The 14,261-nt window shown below is 37.1% G+C and overlaps 1 protein-coding gene across 3 annotated transcripts in view; it reads left to right on the top strand.

Moving 5' to 3' along the window:
- The window catches only part of UTRN (utrophin), a 342,938-nt gene that overhangs the window by 86,120 nt on the left and 242,557 nt on the right, over window positions 1–14,261 (top strand). For all 3 annotated transcript variants that reach the window (XM_059469342.1, XM_059469343.1, XM_059469341.1), the window contains 8 exons: window positions 675–776; window positions 3,620–3,727; window positions 3,895–4,074; window positions 5,355–5,521; window positions 7,806–7,929; window positions 9,676–9,763; window positions 11,569–11,804; window positions 12,066–12,246. In XM_059469342.1, the coding sequence (XP_059325325.1) occupies window positions 675–776; window positions 3,620–3,727; window positions 3,895–4,074; window positions 5,355–5,521; window positions 7,806–7,929; window positions 9,676–9,763; window positions 11,569–11,804; window positions 12,066–12,246 (1,186 nt within the window). The remainder of the gene's footprint in view (window positions 1–674; window positions 777–3,619; window positions 3,728–3,894; window positions 4,075–5,354; window positions 5,522–7,805; window positions 7,930–9,675; window positions 9,764–11,568; window positions 11,805–12,065; window positions 12,247–14,261) is intronic.

Genomic DNA, 14,261 nt, shown 5'->3' with positions numbered 1-14,261 from the left:
TTAAAACTCTATTATTAGGCACTTGAAAAATTTGCATGTAATTGTTAATCAACATTTTTGTTTAAAGACAATTTCTCATAAAAAGTAATTTAAAATAACATTTCCTTCAGGAACAATAATAACTTAAAGAATTATTAAATCAGCTCAAGCCAAAACCTGCAAAAGCGTATTGGTGACTTTCAAGCTCTATTACTGATTAGTCAAGCTGTCTGCTTTCCCAATGACTTGGGTAATTTGGTAGTATATCCTTTCAGCAGTTTCATTAAATGGGAAGATTCATAGTACAACTCTTATTTCATGTAAGTTGTTTTCCTAAGAAAGTTAAAATCTCATAGCAGAAATTCTTGGAAGACATGAACACAATTTATCTAGGGGATATAATATGAAGTGTCTGTATGTGAGACAGAGTTTTTCCAAACAAAATTAGTGCTACTTGGTTCATTCCTTTTTAGGCTCAAAGACTTGAGCAAAATCAGAGTTTAGGCCATATGTAAATGTTTTTGAAAGTGTTAATCTCCAGCTCTGTGCAATACAGCAATATCAATAATGGACAGGGAAGTAGATATAATGTAGAAAGAAGTTACTGTGAAGCAGAAATCACACTTTTGAATATCTGTTTTTGGAGTTTCTTTGTGAGGTTTTTAGTAATTTCTGAGTGTTTTGTGCTTTTGTAGAGGCTTGGTGAGCGGTGGACAGCAGTTTGTCGTTGGACTGAGGATCGGCGGGTCAAGCTGCAAGAAATTCAGCTTTTATGGCAGGAGCTGCTGGAAGAACAGGTGAGTAGCTGTTCAGCTTTTCAGAGTGACTGGTTGATTTGTGTGGAAGAGAAAAAACTGAAAAAGCCCAAAGAATCAAAGCTCTGACAAGGATTGATTTTTTTTTTTTTTTAATGGAAAATAAACCTTGAAAGCCTAGAATTTGTTATTGTTTGGGTTCCCTGTGTTCTTTGAGGACAGGAGTAGCTCTGAAGTGCAAGACAAGTATTTTTCCATAGGTTAAGAATAGAAGTTTATAGCTTCTTGTAAAGTAATTTCCAAGATACCTTGTAAAATGGTGACGTAGTGTGAATGTCAGTGATACTTAGAAAATTCATGGTCATTTTCCTATCGGGTAGTTTTGTAATTACAGAAATCCTCCTAATTAATGTATATGTAGTTCCAGCATGAACACATATACACAATACTAAAGTGTTTTCTTGCTTTGATATAATGTATTTTACAATAAAAATACTGCTCAAACGCAAGTAACTCATAGTATAAAAAATATGGTAACACAGCCAAATGTGCTGTTTGTATGTCTAGAACTAGAGCTTGTTTCATTTCTCAGCTGAAAATATTTTGGTTTTTTCTTTGAAGGTTTTACTGAAATTGTGTTTTTCTTGAACATGATATGTATCACTGTAAGCTATTGTTTAAATAAGGCAGTACTCAGATTGTTTAGACATTTGAAAGAAGCCGAGCAGTGCTGGTATAACTACTGGTATCAGCTGCAGCCTGGTTTCTTTGACAAGGATGTTTTGTCTGCATTCTTTGGGGCTCCTTGTGTGTTTCTCCCTTACCTCTCCCATATCTGTTTCTAGTATATTGATACACTGAATTTGTAGCTCATGTGACCTTGTTTTTAATATGGACCCAAGGTTAAGATTCTGGTTTATCCCATGCTGAGTATCTGTTTATATATGTTTCTTTAAACTAATGTTTTGTTATCTGTGTATGTGTATCCAGAAAATTGTATGCTAATGTTTTCTGGGAACTCTTGGGCATGGTAACTCGGAATTGAGAAAGGATTCCCCCAAAATCCTTGCTGTATATGTTTGAGTTACGGACTTCAAGTGCTCTTAGTTTTGATGACTCTGTCATCATGTCAACATCCTTTTCCACCCTTACATTTGTTTGGGAAACACTCTTTGACTATTACAAAACTGTTAGAAGTGCCATGTTCTGTTGGAGTTGAACATTTGAGCTCTGCTTATTTCAATTTGTGTGAAGCAATCAGTGTGCTTAGTGTAGAATGTCAGATAACAAATAAAGAAGAAATAGAAGTTTGTTTTAGCTGGTTTAGATGAACCTTTTTGTACTCATTATTTACCTGAATAATTCATTTATTACTAGTGGGTTTGAATTACAAACCCACAATAATGATCAAGTGACTTAGAAAAATTACAGTCTGAAACTACTTAAAATTGAATACAAACACTTTTATAACACAAAAGTAACTAAAATGCTTTGTTACAAGCATTTTCTATTTTGTCCAACCACACAGAGAGATGAGCAACAGTGATGCATCAACCTTTTTGTGGCTGCCTAGAAAGCTCTTGTACACCACATTTTCAAGTCAACACAATCCTTACCGCTCAGGAAACAAATTCCTCAATCAGTGCCAGAGACTTCTTAGCACTGTGGTAATTATGTTTCAGTTTTCTAGGGAGAGTTATCTTTGACTGCTGATTTAGCAGAAATTAGCTGAACGCATGAAGGGTTTTTGAGCTCCTCTTATGCATAAAATATGTTGGCTGGGATGCCAGCATGATTTTTCCAGAGACTGTGTGATGTTATAATTTTTTTTTCTCACAGCCTTATGGCATTTCAACCACCATCATATTTTCTGTCTGTAGATTTTGCATATTGGTTTATGTTGGAAATGTAAACTGCCTTAGCCCTGTGGCCCAAAGTTTCTATAGTAAGTTCTGGGACAATGCCAAAAATATATAGCTAGGATGGGGAACCTGGTGGCTATTGTAAAACGTGTTGTTTAAAGAACAAAAAGGTCTGTCTTGCTTTGTGATTTATTTTTAAACAGAGAGGAACAGCATTGCACCAATGCCTGGGCAGCTGAAGTTTATAGAGAGATGGGTGTTCTACTCCGTGGAGATTGCTGTCCAGTAGCAGCATTATGTGGGAACATAATATAGAGTACATAAAATCCTTCCTGGTACTCGATGCCAGTTATTGCTCGTGTTACTACAGGAGTGCAGTGTGACTGAAGAAAAGTGAGACCCAGGACAAGTCTTGTAGGAAAAAAAAGGAAAAAATGAAAGGTCCCTGAGTTAGAGTAGTCTGCTCTAAATAGTTCTAGCTTCCAGTAGTCAATGAAATAGGATTTGCTGAAGTTGTTTTGCAATTGAAAGCAGGTACCATAAACAGGGAGGTCACTGATTGGTATCTGAGTCTTTGATCAACTGTCTGGACTAAAAGAAATGTGAATTACCAGTGGTGTCACTTCTGTGAGAAAATGCTTGTAACAGCATGTGAGTCACAGAGGAAGAAGGGTAGAAAACAAAAGAGCACATGCATGCCATTTTGATATATTCTATTATGACTTATAAATCCTATGTTAGCTTTATGGTGGATATCTGTTTCCTATATAAATAACTTGCAGGGAGATGGGCTCTGATATATTGAGAAATGATTTTGTTGAAATTGTTTTGCTGGAAGTATTGTTTCCCTAATCTGATAGTTTTGTACTCTTTTCTGTATTATTTTTGTTAAAGTTAATTGACATTCCAGCGTATAAAGACTGCAGAACTGTGCTTTGAATGCAAAGATTTTGAAGAAGAAATTGTCCATAGCTGTTTGACAATCTTGGTATTTTCTTCTGTTGTTTTTCTTATGATCTGCAGTGCTTATTGAAAGCTTGGCTAACAGAGAAAGAAGAGGCTTTGAGTAAGGTCCAGACGAGCAACTTTAAAGATCAAACAGACCTGAGTGTGAATGTTCGAAAACTAGCTGTGAGTATTGATATCTTGCTCTATCCCAACAAATCTCATAGCTCAGGTAGTACATCTTTCACCCTGTCACCACCCTTTCAAACCCCTTTGCCTTTTAGCCATGGAATTAAAGCTTAGGGGAAGTAGAATTCTTGATGTTCTATTTTAATCTTTTCTTTTAACTACAGATTTTAAAAGAGGACTTGGGTATGAAACGACAAACACTAGACCAGCTGAATGAACTAGGTCAGGATGTGGCTCAAATCCTTGGGAATGGCAAAGCATCCAGTAAAATTGATCAGGATCAAGAAGAGCTAACTCAGAGGTGGGACAGTTTGGTTCAGAAGCTAGAGGATTACTCTAACCAGGTATTTACAAGGCTTTATTACTTTTTAGCTTTTTGTATGACTGCATGCATGCAAACTTCACTGTGTCACCAAAATTGTCCAGGCATCAGGCTAGAGAGGTAGGTGAATGCTTTTTCACATGGGACTGACAAAGGTGCCTGCATTTTTGGTCTCCAAAAGCCCAATACAAGTACTGACCAGTACTATTACTCCTTTCTCACACAGATTAAGCTTCATTTTTCTGATGAGTAAAGCAGGCTTGCCATGTATTATCAGTCTATGTAAATGGCTTTAAACATTGTAAGAGTGCTGGGACTGGATTTAAATCTGATACTAAAAGAAAACAAAGGCAAAACCTAAACCCCAGAATAGAAAAATAAATGGGAGTCATACAAGTATTTATGCTCTGTGCGTATGATTTCTCATCTGTTGAAAATAGAGTAGTTGTTTGTTTGACATGTAATGATGATAGCCAAGCTAGATCGTTCAATGTTTATTTTAGTGTTTTGAGTGCTTGGTAATGTTTTTATTTAGACAGAACTCCTACTGGATTCTGTGAGGGTTTTATTTGACAGCTTTATAACTCATATGTGCTTTTTCTGGTGATAGTAATATGTTGTTATGGTAAAAACCATGGCACCAATTCATGATCCATTTAATGTATAGTGAATGAGTTGTGCAGTCTGGGTAGGGGCTCATTGCAGCCATGTGGCTTTAATTTGATCTTGTGTTTTAGTCAAAGCACTAGAGAATGCCAATTCCTGTCTCTGTCCTTTCACTCTCCTTAAATACCAAGCACATACCTGGAACTTACAGGTTGAGTCTCCAGGGACTTACCTTATAACCTGATAAAGAGCATGGGAGGTTTCTATTGACTTGAGTGAGCTTTTAGGTCAAATTCACTGTGTATCAGCTCTTCATGAGATCTAGGCTTTGTTTTATAGAGTAAGAGTACAAAATGTAGAATTGCTAGTAATAAACTCCAAGTACCTTTGTTCTTTCTGTGAAGAAATGGTGAAAGAAAATACATATAATGCTCCTTTTGTTAATTTTAGTTCACTTGGACTGGCACAATTCTAGTTGAGCTGAGAATTTTGATGCTTGGTTCCCATCTGTAAAATGAGAATAATGATCTTTTTCTCTGGAGCGTAAATATGATAAAAGTGCTTCATGACAGCTCAATGTGGTCATTTGTGGGAGTGAATGAACAGGCTTTTGTGACTGAATAAAAGGAAATAAGAAAAAACAACTCAGCTTGTGTAAAATGACACATAATCCTTACCCTAAATTATTTTGTATAGGTAACTCAAGCTGTAGGAAGCATAGGAATGTCACAGGTTTCACAGAAGACTGCTGCGGAAACACCACTGAAGGAACAGACAGTGGTTAAACAGTCCAGACAGGAATTGCCCCCACCACCACTCCCAAAGAAAAGGCAAATTCCAGGGGACAGTGAAGCAAAGAAAAAGTAAGTACATGTCACTGCAATTTTCCCTTGCTCATTGGATACTACAGAGACTGTCTTGACTTTTGATCCTTCTTTTATGCAAGTGAGCAATACTTAAATTGCAGTTGTGAGGTTGGGCTTGGGGGCTTGACTAGATTATCTCCAGTCATCCCTTCCAACCCTCACAATTCTGTGATTTTTTGAATGGGAATGGAATGTTATATACAGCCTTGTTTTTGGAGCAGCAGAAAACCTGTAGCTTCCATTAATTTCAAAAGAAAACAGGGATGTTTTGTTTCTCATAAAAGCAAGTCTTCAGTCCTTTGTACCTCAGCTCCTTTGCTGAAAAGACAGATTTATATTTACTTTATGCAAAACACCTTCTCATCTTTGCTCAAGAGGTGGTGTGAACGTGTCAAGCATTTTGATTGATTTATTATTTATTTCTAATTTTCCTAAAACATATGGGAAAAATGGGAGAAACTGCACAAAAAAAGATGCCCAGAAACATTTTCCATCTCTTGTATTTAGTTATAAGAATAATATTATGCTGATGTCTTCTTTGACATGTATTTCTGGAGTGGCTGGTGCTCATTTGCATATATAGACTCATGGAATCATTTGGGCTGGAAGGGGCCTCAAAGATTATGTCATTTCAACCTCCCTGGAAGGACAGGGACACCTTCCACTAATGTAGGCTGTTTGGAGCCTTATCTAGTCTGGTCGGGTAGGCTTCCAGGGATGGAGCATCCACAGCTTCTCTGGGCAGCCTGTTCCAGTATCCTACCACGCTCATACTGAATAATTTTTTTCTGATACGTGATCTAAATATACTGTCTTTCACTTTAGAAGTTACTCCTTGTCTTATCAATACCCTTCCCATTGAGTCCCTCTCCATTTTTCTTGTAGCCTCCCCTTTAGGTACTGGAAGGCTGCTATCAAGTTTTCTTGGAACCTTCCCTCCTCTTAAGCCAAACAGTGTTTCATAACTTGTGTTGAATTCTTGTTATTAAATAGCATACTTAAAACTAAAGGAATTGTTTAAATATAAATTAGGAAATTAAATGCTATGTCCTCAAAATTTTGCTTTTTGTGCTTGGCTGAGGAAATGAATGTTTCCTTGAAGTATCACTGGTGTAAATCTTTGTCAGATCATTTAGAGATACTCCCTAGTCTTGATGCAGCCTCTACTGTAACTGTGTGTTTGTGCAATGAAGAAGAGTCTTTAATTAATTTTTTTCTGGAGGAGGAATGGAGGTTTGGAGGGGTAAGGAACCTGCCCAAACCCTCTTGAAGACTCTGGTCAGACCTTTTGAGCTCTGCTAGGGGCGGTGTGTGCATCTGGATGTGCCAGGGCAGTAAAGTAGTCAGCAGCCATTCTGTGTCTCCTGAATTGTAGAATCTATTATAGGTTTTGAAAGCAAAAATGATTTATCTGTCTGTTTTCCTAGAGTTGAAACTGTATTAAAGCCAGGGGTAGTAAATATAGGTCATAAAGTTTCTGATGTTTTTGTGTGTTTCCATTTGCTTCTTTTGAAACCAACAAATGACCAGTTAGTGGAATTTTACCAGTTTTCCCATGGAAACTTTGACAATTGCATTTGTTGGGGTGCTGTTATTCCATGTTAGGATTTGTTAAGTAATGTAATTGTAATTCAACCTGACTTGTAGTCTGTACAGTGTATCTGTCCATCTCTCAAGTTCTGTACAGTACTGATTAATTGGAGAGTTGATTTGGTCTTTTTTTTGGTGGTGTCAGGTTGTAGCTTAGAAGCCATAGGGGTAAGAAAGTTGTTAGTATAGATGTGTGCACTGTAGACAAAACCAGTAAGATATAAGTTAATTTTTTGTCTGCTAAGTGTGCAAAAATCTTTGTCAGCTGTCACTGCCACTGTTAGCTTTTCCTTCAGACAAAATAGCGTTGCAGACTTTTGAAACTTAGAACTGAAATTCTTACTTATTTTATTCCTGAGGTCTAGTATTACTTTCAAAATACTTGCCATTGAGAGATCTGTTTTGTAGCATATTAAAAGATATGGTTATAATTTGTGTGAAGCTATGTGTAAAATAAATTGCACCATGATTCTCAATTTGTTCCTGAAAGCTGATATTATGGGTATAATTTTTATTATAGTAGGCTTTTAAAAGTCTGTCTCTACTTCCTGTGAGTAGTAATATGAGGAGCATGAATTTTGTGTAAAGCCTTGCTGGTTTGGGATTGAATAATGTGCTGAACTGTAAGACTTTTGATTTTTAAGACAGAGTGAAACCAAAAAACAAACCACTGTCTGACCTTTTAAACTAGGTTTGATGCTGAAAGTACTGAGTTCTTGAACTGGATTTCAAAATCAAAATCTGCCATTCAGGCCGCAGACATCAAAGAATATAAGAAGATGAGAGAGACTTCAAGCATGAAAGAAAAATTGAAGGTAAAATGGGGAGATAGAACATGTTTCAGTGAATACTCTACTCTGTATCTAAGCTGGCTGTCAGCTGGAGGTGTGAGCTGATCCGCATGCTTTGAGGGGATTAAGTCCCTCAGTTACATAGGTTCAGAACTGAGCATAGATGGAAATCTCTGACCAGCTGGACACATTTTTTTGCCTGTGGTGTTGCATAATCCACAGGAAATTTAAAAAATAAATTACTGATGTCTCCCTTGGAGGTCTGAAAAGTGTCTGTCTTCAGGATTATTATCTTTTACACTAAGTAGCATATTTTGGTTTAATGTTTCACAGTTGGAAATGGCCTTGACTGATGCCACTTACATAATTTTGGTAGAGATAGGCCCGTGGGGGGCTCAGAGACCCCTTGAATCATGCTGTGACACTCCTCAAACGCTGTTCCACCCAGGGTCCAAAGTGGTTTGTTGTTATAATGCTTGGACGTGTTGTTTGCTCTATTAATTTTGGAGAAAACCTGATTGTTACAGCTTGTGTACAGTATTGCTGACCTGCAAGACAGACTAGATAATTTTATAGTGTCTTTTGGGAGCTATGAAATAACCATTTTATTTTCTGTTCCTTGTCAGGAATTATTCTTGCCTTTTTCTGGTTCTTGAGCATTCTTTGTTAATGAAGACTTACTGGAGCTTTAACAGGACCTGAATCTGCTTTCGAAATCAAAAACAATACTTAAAAATCTCTATAAAGAGGCTCCTCTATAGTCCTCTTGTGGAAAATGGTGCCAGTAGGAATGTTTGGAATGGGAGTACTGTTGGAAATAAAAACCAAAACAACTATCACAATATTTTATTTATAGATCTTTAAGAATGTTTATAGCTCTTTAAAAAAGAGGTCCTGAAATGAACACCAGGTTCCCATGAACAGCACTGTTTTTAAATGACTGGACTGTAAGTGGATAGGACAGAGTTTGTTCTTCCCAGCTGTGCAAATAAGTGCATGCTTCTGAATATACTGTAGGAAGCCTAAACCAGAGTAATGACCTTTGACATGAGGTTCAAAAAGATTTTGCTTTGGAGATACTGTGTTGTAATCACAGAAGATATTGAAGCTGTGGTTTTGTGGCCAAGGAGCTCATCTTTTCTCTGTGGATGTATTCTACTGATTGACTCACAAAGGAATAATCACCAATATGTATAACTTGTGGGAGGAGCTTTTTCCTTTAAAAATCTTGGTAGTCATGGAGAATGTCCCTCTCCAAATCTTTGTGAGAGTAAAGTACTAGAGCTTATGAAAGTGGATTACTGGTGTGCTATAGTTCTTGCTGTTTGGACTTCTAGGGAACAGGTCTGTTGGTGCCTTCTACTGGAAATCACAGTAGAAACTGTAGAAATGAAGGGGCTATTAAGAAGAAAGTCTTTTCTCTGCTGGTTCACATTGAGAATTACAGCTGAATGTTTGATCACAAATGTCTTGTTTTAACTATTGTCCCAATATCTTATTTCATACTGTGAGATCATCAAGCCATTAATCAATATTTTATTCCTGGTGCTGTAGTACTAATCTCTCACATGCCTGCTACTTGTGAGAGGTGACTCCTTTTGCATTTGTTTGCTGCACAAGCAGAACTAACATGCAGCTCAGAAGGTGATGTACCCAAGATAATGATGTGTTTTGGGTAGTAGTGGGAAAATAGATATTACTGGGTGAAAGTGGGAAGTCAAGGAAAATAATCCTTGCCGCCACTACATTCTTTTGGTATTCACTTTAAAGGTGATTGAAAAGGAAAGACCTGAAAAAAGCCAGATGTTAGATGAACTGAAACGAAGTGGACACATTCTTTTGGATCAAATGGAAAAGGGTAAGCAACTTGGAGTTTTTTCTATTTTGTGATTTAATCAGTTGAGTTGCTGGGAAATAATACTGAAATACCGATCTCTTTTCTTCTCCCTCCATTTTCTTTCCTTCATGGTCATTGTTCTGTTACTAGTAAGTTATGCGTTTTTTTTAATTAAAGCTTTTAGAAAAATATTATTATTATTCATTAATGTGCATTTGTTCATTTGCAGTCTTTTAAGGTTTATTTTAAGAAATTTTCTCTTTCAGTAACAATGCTAGTTAGATGCTTTCCAGGAAGTGGTTTGATTTTAAGTAAAAGTTTTAAAACAACTGCTATAGAGAAGTGAAAATTTTGAAGCCAAATTTAAACTTGATATGTATGTGTCTATCTCTTTCCATATTTTTATCTGTTTTTGTAAAAAATGTCTGTGTTTTTAATGATGCAGTCACAGTCTATGGCTCAAAGGCAAGAGAGAAGTCTATATGATTGGGAAAATGATTGATTGCTAAATAAAACCCTTATCCATGGGATCTTATAATTGATATCCATGGAATTTTAATCTTTAAGCCTTGCTGAAAATCTTGTTTCATATTGAAAAAATTCCATCAGTGGAATGAGATCTCTATATGAGATGTTTATGTCATCTATGTTCATGTCATCTAGAAGCAATCTTTTAGATATGCTGTGCACTTGACATCTGGTGAAGTTGTCATGACTGGTAGCATTCAGACAGGAGAGAGGATGGTGTCACTGTCCTGCATAATGACCAGCATCCCTTTTGGAAAATGCTGAATTCCAATGGATTTCTCAGCAATCAGATTTTTTTTGCAGTCCAATGCTTTGCTCGTATGCCCCAATTTACTAAGAATGTCCAGTCCTCCCTCCTTGCTTACTGCAGCTGAAGCTTTTTACAGTGGGTGCCATTGCCCTGAAGTTGGTGGCTGAAAGCCACTGATTTGACTTGGTGTTTGGTTTATAAAAATTTTTAGATGTTGTTTGTTTTCAAACCTGAGCAGAATGTAATCCTCCCTTCCTCTTTCTTCTGCAAACCCATTTAGCTGTGATATAATGGGTCATGGTATGAAACCAGCATGTGTTAACCATAACAAGAAATGCATTGTTGAAAAGCTGCTTTGTATCAGTGAAGAGTAAGGTCAACAATTTGCTTTCTAGTTGATTGTCATCTTAAAGGTTGGGATCTCTAGAAAATAACCAATCTAGAGCCCCTGGTTTTGTTAGGGTCTGATAGTATGTTCTGTCCAGCTCACGCTCACAGCCTTTTTCCAGACCTAGGCCCAGCTGCACCTGTGTGGAATAATGCACAGCACTGGCACATTTGGCACATTTGTGCCAACATCCATTTCTGTCCTGGGGCAGGTACAGGCTGTGCCCAAAGGGCAGTGACTGCTCTTTGTGTGCATACTCTTCCCCTATGGCTGTGGCTGCTGTGTTGTTGGCGTGCCAAGCCTGTGGCCAACGTGTGAGCACAGGGACATCCGTGGAGCAGGGTTATCAAGTGCTCTTGTGAAAGCTGCCTGGCTGCCCTGACCAGAGCTTTGGACTCTACTTGTGCTAGAGTGGTTCAGCAAAAAAATGTCTCTCTGTCTTTCCTCAAAATTAGAGTATTTCACTCTACATTTTACTAGCAATATAAAGCTGAAATGGTGCTACCAATAAGTATAGATTTATAGATATTGAACTTGGGATCAAAATGTTTTGTATATTAAAGTGAAAGTGCACTTGTATTTGAAGAAAGGAAAGGTTAAATGCCTGTTAATGAAAATGTGTTGCAGTTAATATAACAGTAATTTGTATAATCTTTGTAGAAGGACTTCCTACAGTGGATATAAAATCTGCTATGGAGAAAATTTTGTCGGGGTGGAAAGATGTGGTTCAAAATCTAGAAGAAGTGGCTAGAAAGATAAAGTACCAAGAAGATATAAATGCTTATTTAAAGGAAATGAATAAGCTTGAGAAGACTTTAACTGAGAAGGATAACTGGCTTAAAAAAGCTTCTTCTTCAGCATCCCAGTCCTCAGCAGTCCTGAAAGACTTATGTCAGGTAAGTTTGGCCAAACTTGCTGATTTTGAATGGAAGCTGTCAGAAGCACAGGATGCCCCAGTGGAGCTTGGCCTGGTTTCTAAGGCTAGGCAGGGCACCTGATTTGACTGGAAGATTTTGGAATCTGTCACAGAAATACTTTAGTGTTGTCACCCTAGTAATGTGGATGAGCTGTGCTGCAGTGTACTAAAATCTAAGTGTACTAAAATTTTTGTGTTTACAGGGTAAGTGTGAATTTTGGTTTTGGTTTTTCTTTTACAGAAGGAGTTAAGTCATCTTGTAAGCCTGAGTCCACAGCTGGAACATCTGAAAGCCACCTGCAAGACACTCACCTCTCAGCCCATGCCTCCAAATTTTATTCAGGAGAACTTGAATGGTTTTCTTGATCACTTCAAATTGACTCATCAGAAACTAGAGGAACGTCACCAACAGCTGAAAAAAGGTAAATAAATAAACATAAATACATATATTAGCATAAAGCCTCCTGCTTACTTGTGTTTTGATTTTTTTTTTGTTTGTTTCTTTTGAGCTGACGGAAAACTCATTGAATTCTGGTAGAGTTTTTCTAGTGTTTATGCTAGGCTTTGTGCCAAACTGACAAAATTAATTTATTCACCTGGAAGGATGTGGCCTCCTCTGTGCACAATTCAAGAGTCTATCATTCCATGGTGTTTAAAACGATTATGCAAGGATGAAACATTCCTGAAACCTCATTTAACTACTTAGCAAGACATATTTAAGGTGGATAATATAGCTCAGAAATCTGTCTCTCCCTGGCACTTACAGAAATAAATGTTCTGTAATGAAATTCTAGAAAGGAAAAGTAGACTATTAGGAGAACCTTGTAAAATGAAAGTGCGCATGTGAAATTTACTCTTTTTCATAGCTTTGAGCACATTAGTCATACATAATTCCTTTTTAAAATTTCATCTTTGAAGTGATTTGGAATCTGGCTTGCTTTTCAGGCAGTTTCTACTTGGGTTGTTGTTGCATTATAGATTTCATTATGAGCATTCAAACCAGTCATGCTGGTTTTTAAAGAATTTTAAATGTAGTGCATGGAATATGTAGTTCTGGTAATACTTTACATCTGAATAGCAACAGCACAGACTTGTAAGCATTTTTTTTTCCTTAGTTTTTGTTTCAGAGTAATTTGAGGAAGTGTTTTATTAACCGCTCCAAATGGAAGAGCATTAAAACTCTATTCTGTATGTAGTAAAAATAGGCTCAATTACTAAGTTGTTAGGACATTTATACAATGTCTGGCACCAGGTCTGCATGCTTCAATTATATCCATGCAGAAAACTGTATCAATGAAGTATCTGTCAGCTATGTTCGAATTACAAGGGGATGTTTTCATTCTTACTGTGACTAGTTATTATTTTATAGCTGTTTTGACTTCATGTACTGGTGAGTAATTTTATTGGTATTTTGTATTTTGGTAACTATATATCATGTGACAAAAATTCTTTTTTTTTGTGTCACGCATCACTTGAGGTGTTATTGATCTACTTGAACCAGTTATTGCTTGGTAGAAACACCGCATATATTCTAACACATTAAATTTGTGTTTGTGTGTCTTTTGAATGAGACAACCTGCTGAGAAGGTATATTGCTGACGAACAGAGGGAAATGTCAGTTCAGGGTTTTAGCTGTTTATTTACAGCGTAGTTGAATTGCTGCAAAGTAAAAACTTCCAGAGCTATGTGACTGGTGGTGTGACTTAAGCATTTGTGAACTCGGCAGGCCTTGATTGACAGAGGGTCAGCTCCTCTTATGGCTCTTCTTTGAGCCTCTGGAAATTCCCCCATGGAGACCTACTCAGTCCCAACTCTATGGGAATTTTTTAGATGGGAATTGACTCAATATTTTTGTCACTGAGAAACTACTTTAACTATTTTCTTCTCCTTCAGGATTTTCTGTCACTTAGTGGCAGTGTACCTTTATGCTTCTTATTAATTTTTCCTCTCCCCTCTTTAAATTGAGCTGGCCTTCTGAGAAAAGAGAGCTGGATAACTCTGATTCTCTCAAAAATGATGACTCATTTTATAAAAGGTAGGACAGTTCTGACAGTAAGCTGTTGAAAAGCTACCTGCTGAGTCAGAACAAGGCTTATATTAATTTTCACGTGGGGCAGTAACAAAATTGCTTAGGAATCCAGGGCCAGAGAATGTGCATAACACAGTACAGGATTTATAGGCAAAATCCTGTTTACTGCAGTTATTCCAATTGGCTGTTTTCATTCTGAAATGCCAGTGAGGTGCTGCCTCCTGCCTGGGATTCCACGTGGGGCTGGATTGAACAAATTTTGAGGTATGGTTGAAGAAGGCAAGCAGATACTCCATCCAAACTTTAATTCCCTTTTAACGCTTCCTAGATGGTGTCTCTGTTCTGGCAATAGGCTGAAAGCTTCTATTTTTATATATTTGTGTGGGTAAATATATTTAAAAAAGGTAA

Source organism: Ammospiza nelsoni, chromosome 3 (genome assembly GCF_027579445.1).
Source record: "Ammospiza nelsoni isolate bAmmNel1 chromosome 3, bAmmNel1.pri, whole genome shotgun sequence".
NCBI lineage: Eukaryota > Metazoa > Chordata > Aves > Passeriformes > Passerellidae > Ammospiza > Ammospiza nelsoni.
The sequence above is the reverse complement of the archived record's forward strand: the minus strand, read 5'-3'. Positions and strand labels throughout refer to the sequence as shown.